Source organism: Lepus europaeus, chromosome X (genome assembly GCF_033115175.1).
Source record: "Lepus europaeus isolate LE1 chromosome X, mLepTim1.pri, whole genome shotgun sequence".
Classification (NCBI taxonomy): Eukaryota; Metazoa; Chordata; class Mammalia; order Lagomorpha; family Leporidae; genus Lepus; species Lepus europaeus.
This window is the reverse complement of record NC_084850.1, coordinates 90,240,179-90,263,900: the sequence shown is the minus strand read 5'-3', so window position 1 is coordinate 90,263,900 and position 23,722 is coordinate 90,240,179. Positions and strand designations below refer to the sequence as shown.

The 23,722-nt window shown below is 35.2% G+C and overlaps 1 protein-coding gene across 1 annotated transcript in view; it reads right to left on the bottom strand.

Annotated features, from left to right (window-relative positions):
- Nucleotides 1-3,061: 3,061 nt before the first annotated feature.
- Nucleotides 3,062-23,722, bottom strand: part of LOC133752745 (heat shock factor protein 3-like) — a 79,607-nt gene continuing 58,946 nt past the window's right edge. Inside the window, exons 4-11 of the mRNA XM_062183092.1 lie at nucleotides 22,618-22,745; nucleotides 18,957-19,081; nucleotides 16,060-16,135; nucleotides 12,124-12,257; nucleotides 8,766-8,987; nucleotides 6,571-6,670; nucleotides 4,185-4,248; nucleotides 3,062-3,441 (exon numbers count right to left, since the gene is read on the bottom strand). Coding sequence (XP_062039076.1) covers nucleotides 3,062-3,441; nucleotides 4,185-4,248; nucleotides 6,571-6,670; nucleotides 8,766-8,987; nucleotides 12,124-12,257; nucleotides 16,060-16,135; nucleotides 18,957-19,081; nucleotides 22,618-22,745 — 1,229 coding nt within the window. The remainder of the gene's footprint in view (nucleotides 3,442-4,184; nucleotides 4,249-6,570; nucleotides 6,671-8,765; nucleotides 8,988-12,123; nucleotides 12,258-16,059; nucleotides 16,136-18,956; nucleotides 19,082-22,617; nucleotides 22,746-23,722) is intronic.

Here is a 23,722-nt window from a genome sequence, read left to right as displayed (position 1 = left end):
CATATGTGGAAGTTAAGATATATATATATATATGTGTGTGTGTGTGTGTGTATACACACATGTAGTATAAAAACTATGTGGATGTCATATTATTTGGCATGTAATTATCAATATTGTCTTCACTGAATTATACTATATAAATGGCAATATACCATTCTATCCTCACCTTATGATCACTGTCATGAAATCCATGTTATATTATTAATGCCCTTGTTTGTGTGTATGTATATAATATTTACATATGAAAGAATATGACACTTAAAATTGTTGAATCTTAAAATACGTTAAAACATACTTCTGGGAGTACAAAAGAAAGAAATGTTATATTGTACCCTATAGTATGTATACTGTTGAGAAAAATTGTTTAGAGGCTGGCATTGCAGCACAGCAGGTTAAGCAGCTGCCTGTGATGCTGGCATCCCATATGAATGCCAGTTCAGGCCCTGGCTGCTCCACTTCTGATACCTCCCTGACAATGCACCTAGAAAAGCAGTGGAAGATGGCCCAAGGTCTTGGGACCCTGCCACCCATGTGGGAGACCCAGAAGTACTTCCAGGCTACCGGCTGTGGCTGGGCCTAGTCCCAGCGGTGCCAGCCTTTGGAGAATGAACTAGTAGATGGAAGGATCTTTTTCTCTCTCTCTTTCCCTCTCTCTGTAACTCTGTATTTCAAATAAATACATCTTTTAAAATATTTTAATATTTAAAATAGTAAGTTAATACCAAAATACATTTTGTTATGCATTTCAGAAAGCACATTATTTCTAATAATTATTATTTCTAATTTGGGGGAAATCACAGCCTCTGCATAAATGAATTTTACCAATGGAACATTTTACCCTTTCTCAGACATATTGTTTGATAGAATTGTTCATGAAAACACTTGGGTAGTTTCATGACTTGGAAGAAGATATTATGACTCTGGAGAATAAGAGAAGCAAAATCCACATTCTTAGAACTTACTTAGTGATCTGGAACAAGGACAATTAACCCAGATTACTCTGTGATGGTCAATACCACTCAGTGTAGTGATTTTTATTATTCTGAAATTATAAAGTATGCTAGATTCACTCATTCATATGAAACCTCAGTTCTGTGTAAAATTAAGCCTGGATTTATTCTCAAGAATTTTAAAGATTCTGTAAATCATCACATTTCAGTGGACATACTCTTTTTAAGATATACTGAATAAAAACAATGACAAAATCTTTTCTTTCCTTTGAAGTTCTCTTCATTGGACAGGCTGGAGGAGCATGTGTGAAATTTTATAAAACAAAAGAAGCACAAAATATGTCAATATATAAAGGATAAAATAGCAGGAATGTGTACAAACATATATTTAAAGATTTAGTGAGAAAATGTCATGTTCATTTGGAAAATGTAAAATTTTACATGTTTTTTTTTTTTCTAGTAGGAGAAAGGGTTTATTGGGGAACACCCTACAGACCGGAGTGAAGGGGCGGTGAAGGAAAAGAGAGAGAAAGTATGAGAGAGAGCCAGAGGAGAGGAGCTAGTGATGAGAGAAGATAGAGCAGAGAAGAGAGGAGGAGAAGAGAGCAGAGAGCAGGAGAGGAGAGCTAAGAGACTAAATTTTACATATGTTTTAAAATACTCCCTCTACTAAATAGATTTAAAGTTTAAGTGTTACAGTGACCATTGATTTGGCAAATCTGAAAGCTTCTGCAAGAAAAGCTTATTTGTTAATTTTTCCAGCCTTATGAAAAACACAGTACTTCCAAAGCATAAATTGTAAAATAATTATGTAGAAATCAGGGTGTACTTGAGGCAACTAAGAGATAAATGTAGAGATGGGAGATACAGTTGAGAAATGTTAGGTTGTGGATGGGTCATCTTCCTTTCTGATGAGTAACTTGTTCTCGGGTTTCCTTCTGCTTTGAGAAAGAATGTGGCTACAGGGTGACTCTTGGAGTTCTTGCACAAGATTTTAGGTGAAATTCAAGCGTTGAGTAAAAGCACTCTTCAACTAGAACAACAGAGACCTGGTCTTTCTTAAAACTTTTAAAGATTCTATAAATCATTATAATTAAGTGGATATGCTCTGTTTAAAATACACTGGATGGAAACAATGACAAAATTATTTCCTTTAAATTTGACTTCATTAGAGAGGCTATTGAAGCATATAAGGAATCATATAAAATAAAAGAAGTATAAACTAATTAAATACACAAGAAGAGTTTAGAAGATGGAAAAAAGAGTAGAAATTGGTGCAAACTGATCTCTTTTAAAATTTTATCATATTTTCACAATAATTTTGAAATAAAGAAAGATGAAAGGAAAAGAAAGGAAGGACAAAAGAAAAAGAAAGGAAAGGAACAAAGAGTGAGGAAGGAAGGGGAAGTGTCATTATATTCTTAGACTTGTATCTATGAATTATATGTAATCTGTTCTTTGTATTTATATCAGATTAACAGGAGAATTGATGAAAATTGTGTTGTAGTAATTATCATGTATTTGATGTGACCCTGAGAATTTAATGTATTAATAAATTCCTTAAAATAAATAATAAAAAATTAAAAATCCTAAATTATTACATACTGGTATATGAAATAAAATTTTATGTTGAAAATTTAGTTTTCCTTAGGAGCTAAAAATTTTATAAATAATAAAACTAGACTTATATAGAAAAGCTAAAATCAACATATTTGCAATATCTTAGGAAAACTTTAGTACTAACTTTTATGCATTAAGAAAATATATTGATTTTCAGAAAAATATCTGTTTCAAGTAACCCTGGAATAATATAACTCATTTGCTATAATCAGAACCCAGCTATATAGACTTGCCAATTATTTAGAAAACAGCTATGCTTTGTGGTATTTAACACAAACTTCTGTTCTAGACACAAATAAAGTATTGGAATAACACTGGTTTAAAAGTTAAAGGAAAAAAACTTAATTCCCCTCAAATTTGATGTATTCCCTCTATTCTTTGTATGAACTGAATTTCAAGCTTGCTGTGAAATCTTGCTTTGGTAATAAGAGGGAACAATTTTAACTATATCTTTAAGATAGAGATTTAAGAGATGGAGAGAAACACACTAGTCAGTCAAAGATAGTGTGATCCTGTGGTCCCTGTTTATTTTCCATCAGAAAGCTGGACTGAGAAGATTCCAAAGTAAATTCAGGTAGAAGGCTCATTGATATGAGACTTTTCTGTAAATTGGGAACAATGCTGAGACACAGAATAGGTAATAGCTCGTATTCTACACTGATTTCCACCAATAACTGGGTCTCAAAGATTTCAATATGATTTGAAAAGTCTTCTTGTGGATTACCTAAATTTGGTGATACATCCGTTGGGTTCTTCGGATTATCCAAGAGATGGTCATTAGAATATTGAAGTTTTTCTCCCAAGTTACTTATCGGCACTTTCTCTATCAGGGAATGCAGTGGGTTGTTTCCATTTTGTACTCCCTGCTTGTCTGTGGAGAGACAGTGTTTTTGTTATGCTTGAATGTGGTAGGAGATGGGATAAAGTAAAAAGTAAAATGCTATATGTATCATAGCCCTTCACACTGGCTATATTGCATAGGCTTCTTAGCTGCACTCTCGTCTTTGGTCTCAGAAACTAATATCAGCCTGTGCTAATACCCTTTATTCATATAGCCAGTATTTCAATGTTTCTGATGCTTCTATGGGAGAAGAGTGTGATATAATTACAACAAAATCTATTTTGGATTTAAGAATAGCACTAATCATTGAAATATAGACCTTTACAGGATCCACTTACCATAATTAAGACTGACTGTAGAGGACTAGACTTAGTAACCAACCTAGGAGCTACCTTTGGGGAAAGAAAACTTCTTTGGATGTCATGTGAAAAACACAAACTCATTACAATGTACCCCTTTAGTGATTTTCTTTTCATCATTTTTGACTTAAAATAAGACATCATAATATATTCTCCCTTAAATTTATATAGCAGTTTTCAGACCTTTTCCATATATATATATATATATATATGTATATATATATATATATGATCATTTAGTATTCATAAGGACTTATGAAGCAAGAAAGGCAGTTATTATTATCCTTAGTTTACATAAGAGTAAACTCAGTTCTAAAGAAGTTAAATGATTTTCGCAGGGACATTTAGAAAGCAGGCTGTGGGTCTGGAACTAGACATAAATCTTCTGATCCTTTTTCGAATATTATTTCATACCTTTATTTCCATTGGCTTCAAGCAGACTTTTCTCTTTTTCTTCAATGTTCATTACATTTACTCCCTATATGGGAAAAGGAAACACTGGAATCTTTATCTGCCAATTGTTCTTAGAAATGAATTTAAATACTTTGGGATAAAGTCTGTCTCTTGAGAAAATAACATAAATGAGGGTAGAATGTTTCTATTTATTTTAATTTTTAAAGGCTATAGTTTTCTTTACTAACTGATCTTTAGACATGAAGGAGAAAATCAATTGTGAAGTGAGAGTCAAATATTCAATGAAGGTCCACTTGTCATTTAGCTCAAACCAATATTGACCAACGTTTATTTACCAAGACAGAAGCAAGTGCAGTAAATACTGGATTTTAACCTGAGTGTTTGAATGTGAATGATGAGACTTCGTCAAACAAGTCTACTATGTCTGGCAAAAGAAAAGAATACTTTTTTTCAAATCATCTTGGCTAAACAATATAAAGAATCAATGTCTATCAGGTCTATTCAAATTTATTGGACAATGACAAAACGTGGTTACCTCTGGAGATCTTTGGTGGCTAGAGAAAGCAGTTAGGAAAGCAGTAGAAGGGTTTTATTTTTTGTTTCAAAATAGCAATAGCAGTAAGACCTTACTTAGCTAAGAGAAAGAGACCTGTAAGAAAGTATTAAAGGAAATTATCTACTAGGAATTAGGTTTCCTTGCTATTCACAGAAGACTGATGAAAATTTTAATAAAGGCAATTTTGCAAAGCTAATGCTCCATTCTTTTTGGTCCTCTTAAAATTTCAAGTTATAATTATGACCTGGCACAGTCTTGTCAAAATGCATGATTTCTTTGTATACCTGAAATTTGGTTTCCTATGCAATGTCTATAAATTAGTGCACTGAAATATTTATGTACTTATTCATCTCAAGATCTTAAATGCACAGATTCTCCCTTTATGAGATGTTTTCACCAAAATGTCACCAATAGCCGCAGACTCATGGTATAAAATAAAGGGTGAGTATCTTAGAATATGAAGTAATGTTTAAGAAAATCGAACAGATAGGTAGTGTGGTAATGTTAATAATTAATACACTTATTCTTTTTCTGACTGAAAAGTCTTTAAAACTTCCCCTTAAATACTCTCCACAGTCTCCTAGGCCACAAGAGGCAAGTTCTCAAGCACATCCTGTTATTCAAAATGGTAAGTCAAGCAAAATCCCACAGAATTGAACATATATTCCAGTTTGTGATAATATAGACAGAGATAGAATACTCTTTCTCTTTGTATAATTTATAAAGAAATAACTGCCAAGAAGAGCAACAATTTATTTAGAATAAACTTGGCAACTATTTTTATCAGTATCCATTTGCAATGTGTGAACAAAGAATTTCTACATTGCTGAGCAGGTCTCTGATGTACTTCTGCCTCACTGAGTAGGCTTTTGATGTATCTTGCATAACCACTAAAATAATGAAGTATTGAAAAATCTTGCTAATTTATGCTGCACATCTCTATAATTGGTCAATATCAAGGCAAAGGAGAAAAAATGTAAAGGAGTGGAAGGATAGATATGGCGTGCCTTAAGTCATCCTATATTCACCTAACTGAAAAGTCTTCCTACTAACATGGAACCCTTCATGAGTAAAGGTATAATACAGGGCCTTACATCTGAGTGGTGTCCAAAAAGCAACAAAGTTCAGAGATATGGATCTTACATCTGTTTTTTGCAATGGAATCCTTATTGACTAAAATTTTGGTTCTGTTTGTCATCAAAGTAGGGAGTTCAAAATTGACTAGCTAAAAAATAAAGACAATTTGTAAACACAATCCTCTAAATACAATAACTTAACATCTACTTACCAGGGAGAAATGACTTTTATGCACTAGTGAGGGATAATGTGACAGGAAGAGGAACTTTGGATACATGAAGCACTGTTATGAAAGCATCACAATTTTACATGAAGGGCTACTTTCTTTTTTTTTTTACTTTTATTTAATGAATATAAATTTCCAAAGTACAGCTTATGGATTACAATGGCTTTCCCCCCCCCATAACTTCCCTCCCACCCGCAACCCTCCCATCTCCCACTCCCTTCTCCCCACGAAGGGCTACTTTCATGACTACTTTTAAGTGATTAGAATAAGGAATAATAAACAGATGATAAAAAGTTAATTTTGATGCTACTATGGAAAAATATATAATAACTTTTTTATGTTTCAGTTTAGAAAACTAAGACATAAACACTATATACAATACACTGGTGAAAAAGTCAAGGTTAGAATTCAAGTACTCTTCATTCTCAGGTCTAATATCATCAATGTCAGTTGTTATATACCATTCTTCCTTTTGGAATAATCCATGTCAATGTGGTAAATTATCAAAGATGATTTGGTAGGTTTACCTTATTGGCATGCTCAGAATTGTCATTCATTTTTTTCCTAGATAGCAATGACTTCAGCTTTATCACATTGGCTTCAATACTCTGCATGCGTGTTTCATTCCTTAAATGAAAAATAGAGGCATGGGGAATCAACAAGTTCTGCTGCCAAGCAGGATGAAGGTGAATGGAAAAATGGTGACTTAACTGCCAGGATACAATCTTTGAGAAAATACCACAAGTATAATAAATTTCACAGATTATGGCAGGTTTTCGACCAAGAAACCACAAACCATATGACATTTTCCAGTTACAGATATTTCACTTCCAAACTCTAAAGCCAACTGCTATTTGGAAGATTTAAGTACATAATTTAGTGGTTATAATTCAGCCAGAGTGTCCACTTCCAAGTAACATACCAGAGTTTTCAACTTGAAGAGGCCCAGAAAAGCAGCATGGATGAAAAAAAAAAACACATTAGTCTATTCCTTAAGAATTCTGAATAGGAAATACTCTTCAGCCCAGGGAAGCTCTCAGTCCACAGGATGCCTTTTTGCCATTGTAGTTCTTGGTAAAGATGAGAAATCATTTCACTGTCCCCAATAGAAGAAGTGAGATGCAAGGCACTACAAACGACCTCAACAATATTGCCATCTATGATGTTCTATACTATTCCCAATGTAGACTTTGAAATGACCATATTTTTCCAAGTAAACAAATCCTCAGTCTGAATTTCATCAACAGATTAGAGTCATAGACTTGAGGGAATGGACATACGCTGTCAGTGAGCAAAATAATTCTGTAATTAGACTTCATTCTGTTGTGCATCCTTGACTTTATTTAATTTCTTAGTTGGGAAAATCAGGTAGTTGGAGGACCATTTGTGGTATTATTGTCAATTTATTTAATCTAATTTCAAAAGCCTAAAACAGTACTAAATTATTATTGAACTACTCAACATTTACTGTTAAAGCTACCCTGAACAATCATCTCGGTCAACAGTAGGCAGGATCAGGTTAAATATTGTGGGGGGTCCAATGCCCTGAAAGATGAAGACTCTTTAATTGCCTAGATTAGTTCCATTTGTCACAAGTCTGGGGGTCCACGCTTAAAGTCTTGGATCAGGCTGAGGAAGCTCACTAGGCTGCATTGGGGGTGTGTTTCTTAGGAAGTTTTTTTGTGTGAAAAGGTCTACATGGCCCACACATGACCTCTGTCTTCCTGGAGTTGGGTAATAAATGAGAGTCAGAAGCAGGGAATAATACAAATATAAGACAATAAAGCTTGTAAACAGACAGATACAAATACTGCTGATGAAGATGAAACTCGGGTGGACCTCCTTCCTCCACATGCCACTAAGGGTTTTTATGGGTAGAGATTTGCTGATGATAGCGCCTTTGTGGCTCCAGTTTAGTAGAGTTTCTGCTGAAGTACACACAATGTCCTAGTTTCAGGAAGTGAAGACATCTTTTTTTCCCCTCTATAATTCTGTGCCAAGCAGAAGACTTCACCCTATGTGCAGAGCTAATTTAAGATGTTAAACGGAGGGGAGATTTTATACTCCCTCTATTTGGCTCTCAGTTTCAGATGACCAGAGAGAAGACATCAAGCATATCACCACAGAGTGAATCTTTGGTGTATGAGAAATAATAATAACGTTTATAATTGGACATGTAAAGGAAAGCTTTCCTTAATCACATCTCACTTTCCTTACCAAGTGTATTACATTTTGGACTAGCAGGTTATTTTCTAACTTTAGAATATATGCCTAAAAATCAATATCCAGGTTTCCTTAGAAACACAACTCGTACGTCAGAGCTAAGCACAGTAGGAGGTATTGATCATAATTTAATTTCCCCCTAAAATGTCTCATTGGTTAAGGTTTTAAAATAAATGTAGATTTAATATTTAAGTATATAATCATTGGATATAACACCAAATGAAACTGCATCTCAGCTAGATTTGGAGGTCCCTATCCATATACTTAGACTTCTAACTCTTCATCACCATTCTAAATAATGTTTCTGGGCTTCACAGAAAAGAAAAAGGAAATAAAGTGCAGAGGTGCTATTCAAAGACTCTACAAACTATTGTTGATACATCCTTGCATTTCCTCAGATTTATCTAAGGTATTGCTAAAATATGAAAAGATTAAAAAGAAACATATTCTTAAAAACAAGTGTAGCAACCCCTAAATTAGAGAAAGATAGATTGTATACCTCTTCATTATAGTTTTATATGAAGTGTCTGATTTGATTTTAGTCAAGATCAGATTATTGTCCCAAGAGGAAGATACTAATTCCAAAGAAGCATCTTTAGTTTCCTGTCCAAAGGATTCTTTGGTCACTGTTTCTTTGCAATCTTTCTTCACAGCACCCCAATCAATGGTCAGCAAATTTTCACGCATAGGTATATTTTGAATTGACACTTCAAAGTTTTTTCTGAGAAATAGAATGGGAATACATTATGTCAACATGTTGCAAGAGCTCAAATTAAATCTACCATAGCATATCAATCAGTTATATAATATTAGCAGATTTACAATATTTAGGTCAAAGAGCCTATAATGTGCTGACAGCTTCTCATTCTATTTTGGTTATGTATTGTATATTGCAATGTCCAAGCACTCTGACAGGCCAACCATTCCATCATCTTGATTTAAGAGAACAAAAAGGCTTATCACATCCAGAGTAGCTGAAACCCAAAGGACAATGTCAAGTGTTGGGGACCATGTGGAAAACTAGGAACCTCACACATTGCTGATGGGAATCAGTATAAAATGATATATTCAAATTTGAAAGAGCTTAGCAGTTTCTTTAAACACAATTTCCATTCAATGCTACTGATTTCCAGTATTTTAATTTTTGGGTATCTACGAAAAAAAATAAGCATATTTTCATAGGAGCAGGTTCATAGGAGCATTATCCATAATAGCAAAACAACTGGAAAGCATTATTCATAATAGCAAAAAATTGGAAAGTGTGTCAATGCATTAACTGATGAATGAATAAATGATGAAATATTATATGGAATTAAAAATTGATCCATAATATAACATGGATGAACCTTAAAAAACACTATTTTAAATGAAATAAGCCAGATGCAAAAGACCACTTATTATATGGTTACATACAAAATATCCAGACTAGTCCAGTTGATAGAGACAGAAACCAGATTAACAGATAATCATGAGGTATCTTATGAGGCTGATGAAAGTGTTCTAATATGAGAGTACAGTGATGATATTTCAACTCAGTAAATTCATCACAAATTGTTGAACTTTATACCTATGATACATTAAGCATATATCCATAAAATTGTATATAAAGAGGCTTCAAAAATTCATGGAACTTGCATATTATGAAAAAAATTGTAATGATCCAAAAATTTTGTACCAAAATAGACATGTCTTTTAATATCATTTTTCCATGAAGACTTTGGAGTACTTTTAGAGAAGCTGAGTATAATGTAGCACGTTACACAGAAATGTAATGGTACCATCATCAATGTCAGCACTCATATCCAAGTTTCAATTCTGTAGTTTAGGCACTAAATTCTGGCTTCTCAATTTTTATTAGGAAAGAAGCAGAATGAGGCAACTATTTGATTTTCATATGAAGGAGGATTCCTGGATGTTTCACAAATTATATACTAATTTATATAAACTTCTGTCAGGTCTCTGCAAAGAATGATGAAAACATTAAACTACAGCTTAAAATTTCCACTGAGGTAGTGTACAGACACAGTGGAGGTTAATTTTCTCATAGGATTAAATATTTGTTTAAATAGGATAATTAGGTTCAATAGAGAACAATATTTATCTGTATTCTTTCTGAGTTGACATTTTAGAAGACTGTTAAATGTCTGTGATTGTACAGCTTCCCTGAAAGTCACATTGTTAATTTAGCTTCTAATGTTCCATGTGCAAATGTTCACATAGCATTTACTACAATTATAACATTCTTGATGCTATAAAGTCTGAGGTCCACTAACTTCTTTCTCTTTGATCTCAATAGGAGAGCTTTCCTGGTGACTTCTATTTTTCATATGTGCCTACTATTAACATTCTGCACCTCTGGTTCACTTGATGGATGCACTTACGGGAGTAGATGTATGCCTCTTTTCTCTGTCAGCATTCAGATGGATGGTTTTCTTGCTCTTGGCTTTAGCAGACATTACATGTGCAAAAATTTAATGCAAGAACTAGTGTTCTACATTCACATTTTCTTCTCCAGAAATATGTCCTTTCCATTTTCTTGTTACTTCAACACTTAAGTTCCCATGCATAACTCAATGGCTTGTTTCTTCTTTTGATAACAAAGGCTTTCAGATATCCCCACTCACAACTCTAATGACTTTCCCCTCTAACATGTTATCTCTTCTAAAATATTCTAGCCCCCTAGGTTTCAATTGAATACCCCAAAGACATTTCATGCTATTCTGCCTCCTAAATTATCTTCCATTGGAAGGCATCTCCTTCAGCAATCGTGTGCCTGTCCTCCTCCTCCTCCATCACAATTAATGAGCCTCTTTTGCTATTTCTTTCTATCCAAATAGGCATCACGTAGACCTAGATGTCTAACGATATAATCTTTTTATTTATTTATTTATGTATTTTTTGACAGGCAGAGTTAAAGAGTGAGAGAGAGAGTCAGAGAGAAAGATCTTCCTTTTTCCGTTGGTTCACCCCCCCAAATGGCCGCTACGGCTGGCGTGCTGTGGTCGGCGCGCAGTGTCGATCCGAAGCCAGGAGCCAGGTGCTTCCTCCTGGTCTCCCATGCGGGTGCAGGGCCCAAGCACCTGGGCCATCCTCCACTGCCTTTCCAGGCCACAGCAGAGAGCTGGACTGAAACAGGAGCAACCGGGACAGAATCCGGCGCCCCAACTGGGACTAGAACCCGGGGTGCTGGCGCCACAGGTGGAAGATTAGCCTAGTGAGCGGCAGCGCCAGCCTAACAATATAATCTTAATTCACTGACACCCAGATACCTAACATCTACAAAATGCATATAAAAATGATATTTCTGTTTGTTTTGCTATTTTCTTAAACACAAACAGAAAAATCTCAAATTTGCAGACTAATTCTTTTGCCAAATATTGTTATTTGTATTTCTTACATAATTTGCTACTTTAATTTTTGTTGTTCTTGTGAATGAAATTTTTCCACTATAATTTTAATGGTCTGTTGCTGATAAAAGTATTGACCTTATACATCATTTTATATTAAGTAAGCTATTTTTCAGAATCGTATTTCTTCAATAGTTGTAGTATTGTGTACATTTCTAATGGGTCAGTTGTCGTTGCCGTGTTCTGTAGCCCCAAATACAGATCAAACTAGTTTGCAACAGTGTTTTAATGATCATAAGGGGCACTGTAAAAAATGGATGGCAATACTATTACCACCTTTAAGAAATAAACACAAGTGCAAAATATATAGATAGAGCATCACTAGCATTATTTTTGTAATTGAAGGAAAACATTATTTGCTCACTTGAAATATGATATTTACCATGATTTAACATAGCTACAGTCCATATTATATTACATTGCCGATACACTACCCACAAAATTGCTTACCCGTCATTTCCACTTGCTTGATTCACATTTAAAAGTGAATTTTTTGATTCATCTTTCAAAATAGGTAAGCCATTGTCAATGAGAATTTTATTGTTGTCTTCCAAAAAATCATAACCATTTTTAAATATCTCCATCTAAATAGGAAGGTTAGAGGAAATGAGAGTTGGTTATGTACCTGTGTATACATCTGGTCTTTCTCAGATCATATTTGATGTGATTCCTGTTGGGAATATTTAACAATGGTATGAGAAATAACAGCAACAATCACTGGGAATGTTACTGACAGTAAATGTTCTTCTTTTCCCCACCCACCACCATCTTATCTTCAAATCTTACAGCTTCTTTCTTCTTCTCTGCTGGAAGATGAAAACATTGACGAGCACATTTGGATGCTGGAGCCCCAGACATGACTGGCAATGACCTGCAATGAAATCCACATTTCATTGCCATTAGCTCCTAGAATGTGGCAATGGTTAAGCAACTCTGTTGTATGGAACCTAAATTTTAATTGTCTTTGTTAGAATGTTTCCTATTGGAGATAAATGTTTTATGATTTCAGCAACAAAGTGGGGAAAAAGGACCCAGCACATTTAAATGGTAGGTGGTATAGAAGAATTAATGTCAATTTGGAATATTATCCCTGTATATTAGTTTCCTTCTGACTGCCTACATTAAAACATTCTGGAAGTTTGGACATTTTAACATGGCCATATAAAACTTTTTTTTTTTAATTTTTGACAGGCAGAGTGGACAGTGAGAGAGAGAGACAGAGAGAAAGGTCTTCCTTTGCTGCTGGTTTACCCTCCAATGGACGCCACGGCCGACGTGCTGCGGCCGGCGCACCGCGCTGATCCGAAGGCAGGAGCCAGGTGCTTCTCCTGGTCTCCCATGCGGGTACAGGGCCCAAGGACTTGGGCCATCCTCCACTGCACTCCCAGGCCACAGCAGAGAGCTGGCCTGGAAGAGGGGCAACTGGGACAGAATCTGGCGCCCAAACCGGGACTAGAACCCAGTGTGCCGGCGCCGCAAGGCAGAGGATTGCCGTGGCGCCGGTGGCCGTATAAAACTGAAGCAAAGCTCAAAACAGGAAATCAGGATCCTTGGAACATGTCTTATTCCAGCTCTAGGGAAGGCAAAATACAGATTATGCCTGGAATATCCTATTATATCAAAGTAAGTGGTCAAAGTAATAAGGACATGTCTATTAATGGACATATTGTAAGGATTATAATCCTTTTAGTAAAATGAGAATCCATGATTCCATACAGATGCAATTAAATGAATAAAAAAGTAAATGGCAATGAAGTTGAAAAGATCTTCCGTGTAGTAGAATGCAAACTGAAATGTAGAAGAATGATGAAATAGGGAAATCATTTTTGTACAACCATCATATTAATATATGGTTTAGTTAAGAATCACTAATATATTCTAAAATTAATAGATAAAATTTAAAGATTTAAAGACTATAGATTAAAATTATCTGCCATCAATTACAAAGGCAAAAGGCAACTTAAATGTTGAAAAACTTGGGAGACAAAATGATCACAGTTATTATCATCAATGATGCAAACTGGACAGAAGGGTACAACATCCCTTATTGACACTAATGTCCAAAATGTATAACTTGATTTTACTCAAGACATTATGCCAAACTCAAAGGGAGAAGTATTTTATAATTATTACTGGCTTGCACTCTGCAAAATTGTTGAGGTTGCAGAAGACAAAGACAGGCTGAGGAACTGTTCCATAGAATTAAGAGACATAATAAGTAATGCAGTGTATGAACCTAGGTTGAATCCTAGACTAGGAACAGAAGACAGTGGGTAGCTTTGGTTATAAAGAATTTTAGTGATAAAATTGGTGAAATTTGAGTATGGACTTGGGATTAGAAAACTGTATCACATTATTGCTAAGTTTTCTAATTTTTATGCTGTGCAATGGTTATGTAAGAAAATGTTATGTTCTTAGGAAATACACATTAAAACATTTAAGGTTAAATGGTCACGACATCCACAATTTACTCTCAAAAGGTTCAGTTAAAAAATTTGTACGTGTGTGTGTGTGTGTGGGGTGGAACAGAGAGAACAAATGATAGGAGAATGTGGGTATAGACTACATGCAGTCCTTTGTAGTTTGTTATAAATTTTCTGGCAATTTTAATTATGTTAGAATTAAAAGTTACCAAAAAGAAAATCTGAAGTGGGAAGAAGGGCCCACTCAAATGGGAGACAAAGCTCTGGAGGCAATAGCTCTACCACCTGGGTTTGACTATCTCAATTATGTATTACCTATGAGACCTTGAAAAATGTAGTTAAAACTTGCAGTGAACTCAGTTCCTCATCTGTGAAATGACAATATTAGAGATTTCTCACAGGATTTTTCTGAACATTAATGTGATCATTCATGTAAGGCACTTAAAGTATCTAGCATATTGTAAGAATTTAATAAATATTAGCCATTAATTATTATTCATTGGTTCTAAATTGCTTAATCCAGTATGAGGAATCAAGCAAAAAATGTGGGACTTTGTGTATGAGGTAGAACTAGATGCTACCTTGCAAAGGCATGTTTTACAATTAGATACCCTGTCTTCTAAGCACTTACACAAAAATCCTACAAATTTAGGTTATAAAAGTTAAGATGGAACTGGGAATGCTTGATCATATCATAAATCATAGGTAAAATGGTTTTATTCTCTCTGGCCAGGTTAATACCTTGCATAAAGAGCCTATATGGAAGTCCCAGGACTCGTTAACAAGGAGTTAAGGGTATCTTCACATTTTTTAGGGTAATCCTATGGGAAGTGTAAGAAGCAATCCAGCACCATTTGGCCCCTCAGAGCTGACTAGAAGCCTTAGAATGACTGGTACTTTACAGACATACATTAGTTATCAATGACACCCCTAAAACCATCTTAAGGATATAGATCGAAACAGTCTATAATCAACAACCAGCAACTAGCAACTAGCAACTAGCAACTAGCAACTAGGGTACTGCTATCATGATTATGCAACAGCAAATTAATCTGTTATCTTCTAAAAAGCATTAAAACATCAACAACAAAAACAATATATACTGAGTTAATGATATGTTTGGCTTTCTTTGTCGGGTATCTTTTCTATCCTGGAATCATATATACCATTCATACATGCTAACTGCTCTGACCTCAAAGATAAGAATAAAGAATAAACTTGCAAAGTGAAAAATTCTTGAGAGATGAGAGAAAAGAGCCTTAGTAATCAAGAAAATATTTGAGAGTCAATGAATTCACCTTTTTCTATTTGTGTTTATCATACAGTTTCCATTTGTCAAACTTAAGAGAAATTGGAGAATCTGAAAAAGCATAGAAAATATTTCAATTAGGACACAATGCTCAATATTTAGAAATATCAGTAGATAAAGAGGAAGTTATGAGATCCAACCAAGTTGGATTTAAAATTAATATACTTTTTTGGCCTTTGCAGGACTTTACATTGTAATCATTTATTTTTCTAAGATGGAAGTGTGATAAAGTAGCTCTAATAAACAATTTACAGAAGAGATAGGATAAGTAGTTTTTAAAAATACATTTATTTATTTGAAAGGCAGTTAGAAAGAAAGCGCGCGCGAGAGAGAGAGAGAGAGAGAGAGAGAGAGAAAGAGAATCTTCCATCCCTTGGTTCACTCCCCATTTGACCACAATGGTCAAGGCTGGGCCCAGCCAAATCCAGCAACTTGGAATACCATCCAAGTCTCCAACCTGGGTGGCAGGGGCCAAGGTACCTGGGTCATCTTCTGCTTCCTTCCCTGGTGCATCAGCAGGGAGCTGGGCCAGAAGCAGAGCAACCAGGACCTGAACTGGCACTCAGATATGGGATGCCAGCATTGCCGGTGGCGGCATAACACACTGTACCACAACACAGGCCCAAGAAACCCTTTAAAATACTGAATTGGTACCTGTGCTGTTAGCTGCTGTTGCTCATGGAACTTCTGCGTTAGTTTTGTCATATCAAGAAAAAGTGTAGCATATTTCCTGTAACATTAAATTCCACAAATAAACCAGGATGAAAAGATGTTTGTGGCATTTTGAAGATGTAATATCTAATAATACGCTGAACTGTCTGATTTAACATCATTCACAATATTCTTCATGAATATTATCCCCCCATTCCCTGCCTGAATATTTCAGCCTTCAAATTTAACTCCTTTCAATCTTTGTCACTTAGTCCACACAAGTATCACATTAACATTTTTGAAAGCACAGATTACCTTGATACTCTCCTAAATTTGACAAGATGAAACTCATTGGAAACCAAGATAATATTAATGAAATTCATTATTAATGATCACAGGAGCAGAAAATAATGCTTCACAGAAGGCTGGAAGTCATTTTAATCAAGACCAGTGGATTTACACAAAACCTGCATGTCTTTACTTCTGAACAATATGACACTGCACCCTTTGTTTCAGATTAAAAGACTACAAATTTCTTGTACAGAATTAATTTTAAATATGATCTAAATTCCACAATGGGAAAATATTACAAATATTTGTGTAGAAGGAATCTCAGAAAGTCATTTATCAACTGTTGTCCAACAATTTTTGTCTGGTCTACCTATAAAACCATCCAGAGCCCACTGGTACATCATCAATCTCATGATATATAAGTGTGGTATGGTTAACATTCAACAGCAGGCCAATATCCAGAATTAACATGAAAGACTGGCTTATGGTCAAAGTGAATGGAAATCTTGGCTTATGTTCAATGTGAAGGTCAGAAAAATACTTTCATTACTCTCACTGTCTCTCTTTTTTCCCTTGCTGGAAGTGAAAAGTTTAATTTACTAAGTCAGTTACAAAAGACAGAATCATGAACTTAAAGGTACATTTGCACTTCAATGAAAGATTAGCAGATGAGTTCAAGTTTAACTTAGACATTGATGGATATTTCCTGGAACATATACACATATATATTCTCTAAGGCAAATAATTAGTTATAAGCTGCTCTCACAAGTACTATTGTGCAACTATTTAGCCATTTAAATTTTGCCTTTGAACTCTACTACCTGAGTAAAGGCTCTAATGTTAGAGTCATTGCATGCTCTACTATGTACTCTGTAGTTCTTTATAAAATACCAAAAATAGCTTAAAGTATCCATTTTACAGACATAGTGAAAACAAGGCAAGAGAAAAGAACCATCTTGGGACTCACCAATACTTAGGAAATAACCCAGGAATATAGGTCAGAGTACTTAAATAAGAACCTGCTTTAACATATTTTTTTCTGTTTTTCCAGTGTCAGATGGAAACTGTTATCTGCTTATGCTGCCCATACCTATACAATTGTCTTGGATGCTGGTAACTTATTTCTGATTTATACAGCGGTCTGCTAGTCAGCCAGAGTTCTGAGTTCTGAGCTATTGGAACATTAACAGCAGTCCAAACACTAAAGCATTTGATTCATGCTGTGGTTTTATTTAAAAGAAATCTCTTTAAAGCACCATGGAAAACAAGAGTTCGGTTCTTCAGTTCAGAGGAAATCAACTTTAAGAACCTTAGAAACATCAAACCGAGCACCAAAAAGGAAAGCTGTTAAAGTGAAATGGACACTATGAGAAACGGTGACTTGATCAGCCTTTGCCCTGACTGTTGATGAACAACTTAATACGTTATCCCTCTTAGTATTTTTTGTCTGTTCTACTTAATACTATTGGTTGAATTCTATAATTAATACACAGTTATTCTTAAGTGTTGAAACTTAACTGAAAATAGATCCCTGTTAAATATAAGAGCGGGAATAAGAGATGGAAGAGATGTACAATTTGGGACATGCTCAAGCTGACTTGCCCCAAACAGTAGAGTTAGAAACATACCAGGGGATTACAATTCAATCCCATCAAGGTGGCATGTACCAATGCCATCTCACAAGTCCATTTGATCAATTTCCATTCACAATTGATCATAATGATAGGTGTAAGAATCAAAGGGATCACATAAACAAGACTAGTGTCTGAAAACACTAACCGATAGAACAAAAAAGGGAGAGAACGATGCAACATGGGAAGCGGGATACACAGCAGACTCATAGAATGGCAGATGTCCTAAACAGCACTCTGGCCTCAGAATCAGCCCTTAAGGCATTCGGATCTGGCTGAAAAACCCATGAGAGTATTTCAGGCATGGAAAGCCAAGACACTGTGGCAAAAAAAAATGACCTAAATGAAAAATCTCCATGAGTGAGATCCCTGTGGAAAGAACAGGTCATCAAAGAAGGAGGTACCTTTCTCTGGAGGAAGGAGAGAACTTCCACTTTGACTATGACCTTGTCTAAATATGATCAGAATCAGTGAACTCAAAAGACTTCCATTGCTTTGGCAACTCATGACAAGAGCCTAGGGTGATTACTGATACCAAAAACAAGAGTGTCAATTTGTTAAGTCAACAACAGGAGTCACTGTGCACTTACTCCTCATGTAGGATCTCTGTCCTTAATGTGCTGTACATTGTGATTTAACGCTATAACTAGTACTCAAACAGTATTTTTCACTTTGTGTTTCTATGTGGGTGCAAACTGTTGAAATCTTTACTTAATATATACTAAATTGATCTTCTGTATATAAAGATAATTGAAAACGAATCTTGATGTGAATGGAAGGGGAGAGGGAGCAGGAAAGGGGAGGATTGTGGGTGGGAGGGAAGTTATGGGGGGGGGAAAGCCATTGTAATCCATAAGCTGTACTTTGGAAATTTATATGCATTAAATAAAAGTTAAAAAAAAGAAAAAAAAGAAAATACTACACGCAACATTTTAAAAAAAAAAAGAACCTTAGAAACAGACATTGATAAACACCCACTTTTCCAGTTCTGCTAATTTGGCCTCCATATTGTTTTGCTTCTCATTAATCTCCTGCATTTCAGTCATTATTCCCTGGAACTCATCAGGGGAGTTTCTGACATCTGCATTTCTCATTCCTGGAACCTAAAATGGAAACAGAATATAGTTGGGTTGGTTAGAATTTTCATACCGTTAGTATCCATTATAAGCACTAATGGGAGGGAAGAGGAATGGTTAATTTATGACAGTAGCCTAAATTTCCCAAATGTACCTCTATTTTAGCACTAAACAAAATAGGCTTCATATTACAGTCATTGCATACATTTTCATCTCTCCCACTAATTTGAAAGTTTCTAGAACATGAGGAGCGTATTCTATGGTTATCCTTCTCCTTGATTCTCAAATAATAATTTCTACATAGTGGAGCTACGATAAATGTTCATTAAATTAAGCATGTATTTTGGGACTGAAGTTTACACAATAATAAATGTGCAAGAATGAATACACATTACAGTTTCTATTCTCACCTAATTGAAAATATCCTATGGGAAAAATAAAATATGCATACAAAGAGCTATAATTTAATAAAGAAAATACACAAAGACATTTAGATGTTATTTTGATTAAAAAAAAAAAACTAGATTGGGGCCGGCACTGTGATGTAGTGGGTAAAGCCACAGCCTGCAGTGCTGGCATCCCATATGGGCGCTGGTTCGAGTCCTGGCTTCTCCACTTCTGATCCAGCTCTCTGCTATGGCCTGGGAAAGCAGTAGAAGATGCCCCAAGTCCTTGGGCCCTGCACCTGCATGGGAGACCCGGAAGAATCTCCTGGATCCTGGCTTTGGATTGGTGCAGCTCTGGCCGTTGTGGCCAATTAGGGAGTGAAGCAGTAGATGGAAGAGCTCTCTCTCTCTCTCTCTCTCTCTCTCTCTCTCTCTCTCTCTGCCTCTCCTTCTGTCTCTGTGCAACTCTGACTTTCAAGTAAATAACTAAATTAAAAAAAAAAACTAGATTAATTTAGAAACACACTTTCATGCGCATTCTGTTTAAACCTGAGGTCTGATCATCACCCAGCTCTTTCCTTTCAGAAATGATTATGAACAGTGTTGGAGAAGACGCTTTATCTCATGGATAATCTACAATGTGATTAAATCTCCGAAACAATCCAAAGTGGACTGTAGTTTTATTTTATATGCCCAGAGAGATGCAAGCATGTTGAACTAGGACTTTTATAAATGAAGCACCATATGAGAACTTTTAATGGAGAATACTGTCTATAACAATAATGTTATAACCATTTCCACAGATGGTGACTAAACAGGCTTTAATGACTTGGATCTATACTGCTTGAATATGTCTGTAAGATACATTATCATATTTAATGACTTTTTAAAAATTCTCATTCATTCAGAATTTCATGGCATAGGCACAATACATGTTTTTATTTAAGCAGTTAATACAAGCAAGAGGGGCTGGTGTGGTGCAGTGGGTTAAGCTGCCTCCTTTGATGCTGGCATCCCATATAAATGCCATTTCAAGTCCTGGGGCTGCTCTAATTCTAAGCCTGCTCCTGCTAATGTGCTTGGGAATGTAGTGGAAGATGGCCCAAGTATTTGGGCCCCTTCCACCCACTTGGGAGACCCATATAGAGTTCCAGGTTCCTGGCTTCAGTCTGGCCCACCCATGGCCGTTGACGTCATTTGATGAGTGAACCAGTGGATGAAAGATGTCTGTCTATGTGTCTATGTCTGTCTCTGTATCTCTCTGTGACTCTGTCTTTCAAATAAATAAATATATCATTTTAAAAATTCAGAGAAGTCATAAGAGTAACACTTTAACAGAATAGGCAATGAATCAATTGCATTATCAATCACTCTAAATTTAAGCTTCATATAGTACCATAACTGTACAAGCCTATGTTCTAGCAAGCAAGGATGTCCAGACACTAGGTTTCTCAAATTGAAACTTAGGAAATGTGAATAGGAATTTCTAACTTGTTTCTATCTGCTGTCAAAATGTGTGAGAAATAAGTTGATTTGTTAAACATCCTTTGTGGAATTAACAGAACAGGAGAGAAGGTTAGACATGCAGACATAAAAAAGATGACTGTGAACAGCAGTATGTGATAAATTTCATCAGAACTCAGAATAGAGAGCAATCACATTTGGAATAAAGCAGATGTCTGTTTTGATTTTGTGATAATGAATAAATTGCTTGCTGTATGTTTAACCCAGAACCTGGTCACTCTTCTGTGGATGATATGTATCATTTCCCAAAAATTCACTAAACCAAATGAGAAAAGCCTAACACAATACTAGAAAAAGCATTTCTATTTTCAATGGAATTGGGCACTGATTTATCTTAGTTTAGCTTTCTACTTCATTCCTCTACTTCGCACAATGGAGATGATTCCAAGGTCACTACAATAATGCAAAGACCATGGGTGCTTTGGTATTATTGAAAAAATTGCCCTGAGAAGCAAAATTTGTTCTATTGCAGTGGTTATTAACTCTTTAGTCTGAGGATCTCTTTAAAAAGTTTTTAGAAACCAAATATCTTTGGTTTATATATTATATGCACCAATATTCACTTTATGAAATTAAAAGTTGATAAAATTTTAGATATTTACTGATTTCCTAACAATAACACATTCATTACATATTAATATTAGAATGAAATTTCACTATACTCATGATAGAACAAAGGGTGAAAATAGCCAATAATATTTTGGTATTATTTTGAAAATATAGCTGACCATGTAGGTCCCCTAAAAATGTCTTCTATGTCCCTAGGGGTTTACAAGTGATCTAAGTGATATTTCAAATCTTTATGGTTTTCCTTTTTGTCTTGAATGTCCAGAACACAGACATAATCTGCATATAATGTTCATGCAAGTGTCAATATACACAGATATTCCAAAAGTGAAAAACTGTGTTACTATTTTATATTTTGTCCTGATTTGTATGCAGCCATAGGTATGAACAAGCAGATATGGCAGTCATTTTGTTCATTAAGAAAAACAATAAAATAATTACTTTATAAATTATCTTAGTCTTCTCTATTTCCTAAAATGTTATATTCCCATCTACATGGTAAAAAGATAGCAACATATTCTTTTTTTTAAAAAAAATGTATTTATTTGACAGGTAGAGTTATAGAAAGTGATAGAGAGAGACAGAAAGGTCTTTCTTCTGTTGGTTCCACTCTCCAAATGGCCGCTACGGCCAGCACTGTGCCGATCCAAAGCCAGAAGCCAGGTGCTTCTTCCTGGTCTCCCATGCGGGTGCAGGGGCCCAAGCAATTGGGCCATCCTCCATTGCCCTCCCGGGCCACAGCAGAGAGCTGGACTGGAAGAGGAGCAATCGGGACTAGAACCCGGCTACCATATGGGATGCCGATGCCACAGGCAGAGGATTAACCAAGTAAGCCATGGTGCCAGCCACAACAACTTATTCTTTAGGAAGAGTGACCATGATTGTCTTTTTGGATAAATTGATACCTAATATCATCTTTCCAGGGAACTATTAGAAGTACTTAGCAAATGAGTATCCAGATGGCAAATTTCAACTGCCAATGACTTGACCCTTCAGACTTAGAGAAACTCTAAAATGTGTAGATCAAGGAAAGACTAGCTATAGCCCAAAATGCTATGGAAAAATATGTGGCGATAGTCGCTCTACCTTGCGCTTGATACTACCCACAAGGTTGGTTTTCCCTTTTTGGAAGAATGGATGTTGAAATTCCTGCATATTTTTCTTTTCCTTGACATGAAATACACTGTCAAACGAAATCACCTTTCGGAAACCATCTAGTAAAAAAGAAAAAGAAAATAAGATAATATAACAACAACAACAACAACAACAACTGTTTCTAAGTAGATTCTGAAGGGAGAGTTAGCAACCATCAGAATAAATAAGCAATACAAAAAAATTGACTGCTACAAAATATTACATTGGTGAATAATTTTATACTCAGGAACTGAGAGTTCAATAGTAAATTCTTTTTTGTTTATTTATATAAAAGGAACATATTTCAAGTACTTCATATATATAGTTTTAAGAGCATATTGATAATTTCCATCATCCCTCCATAACTTTCATTCTCTCTCCTCCTTCCTTTCTTTTCTTTCAATTTTTGCAATGACATATTTTCAATTTACTTTATAATCATAAGCTTAATCCTCCACTAGAGATTACTATTCCTCAGGAGTTTAGCAAGCATTATAGACAACAATCAAATCAGAAGATGTCAGTTTAGCTCGAAATACATTAAGATTTTTTGTACTCTATATATTAGCTACAATCAATCAGAGAAAACACATGATATTTATCTTTTGGGGGTTGGCTTATTTCACTAATCAATAATAGTCCCAAGTTGCATACATTTTGTTGCAAAAGACAGGATTTCATTCTTTTTATGGCTGAGTAGTATTCCATCATGTGTACATGTAACATTTTTTTAGCCAGTCATCAGCTGATGGACATCTGGGTTGATTCTTTATCTAGGCTATTGTAAATTGAGCTGCCATAAATACAGAGGGTACAGATAATTATTTCACATGCTGATAGTAAATGCTACCTTTTTTAAAAATAGAATTTATAAATAACTCTAGGATACTAGTGTGGAAGCATGGACAACTGAAATCTATGTACAATCCTTAGACTATATTTTAACCAATAGATTCAAATTTTTGAAACACCCACTCTATGCTGACATATCTCAACAATTTATTGAGTTGGAGAAAATAGTTTAATCTCTTCATGTTGCTCCACTCACTCTTTGAAA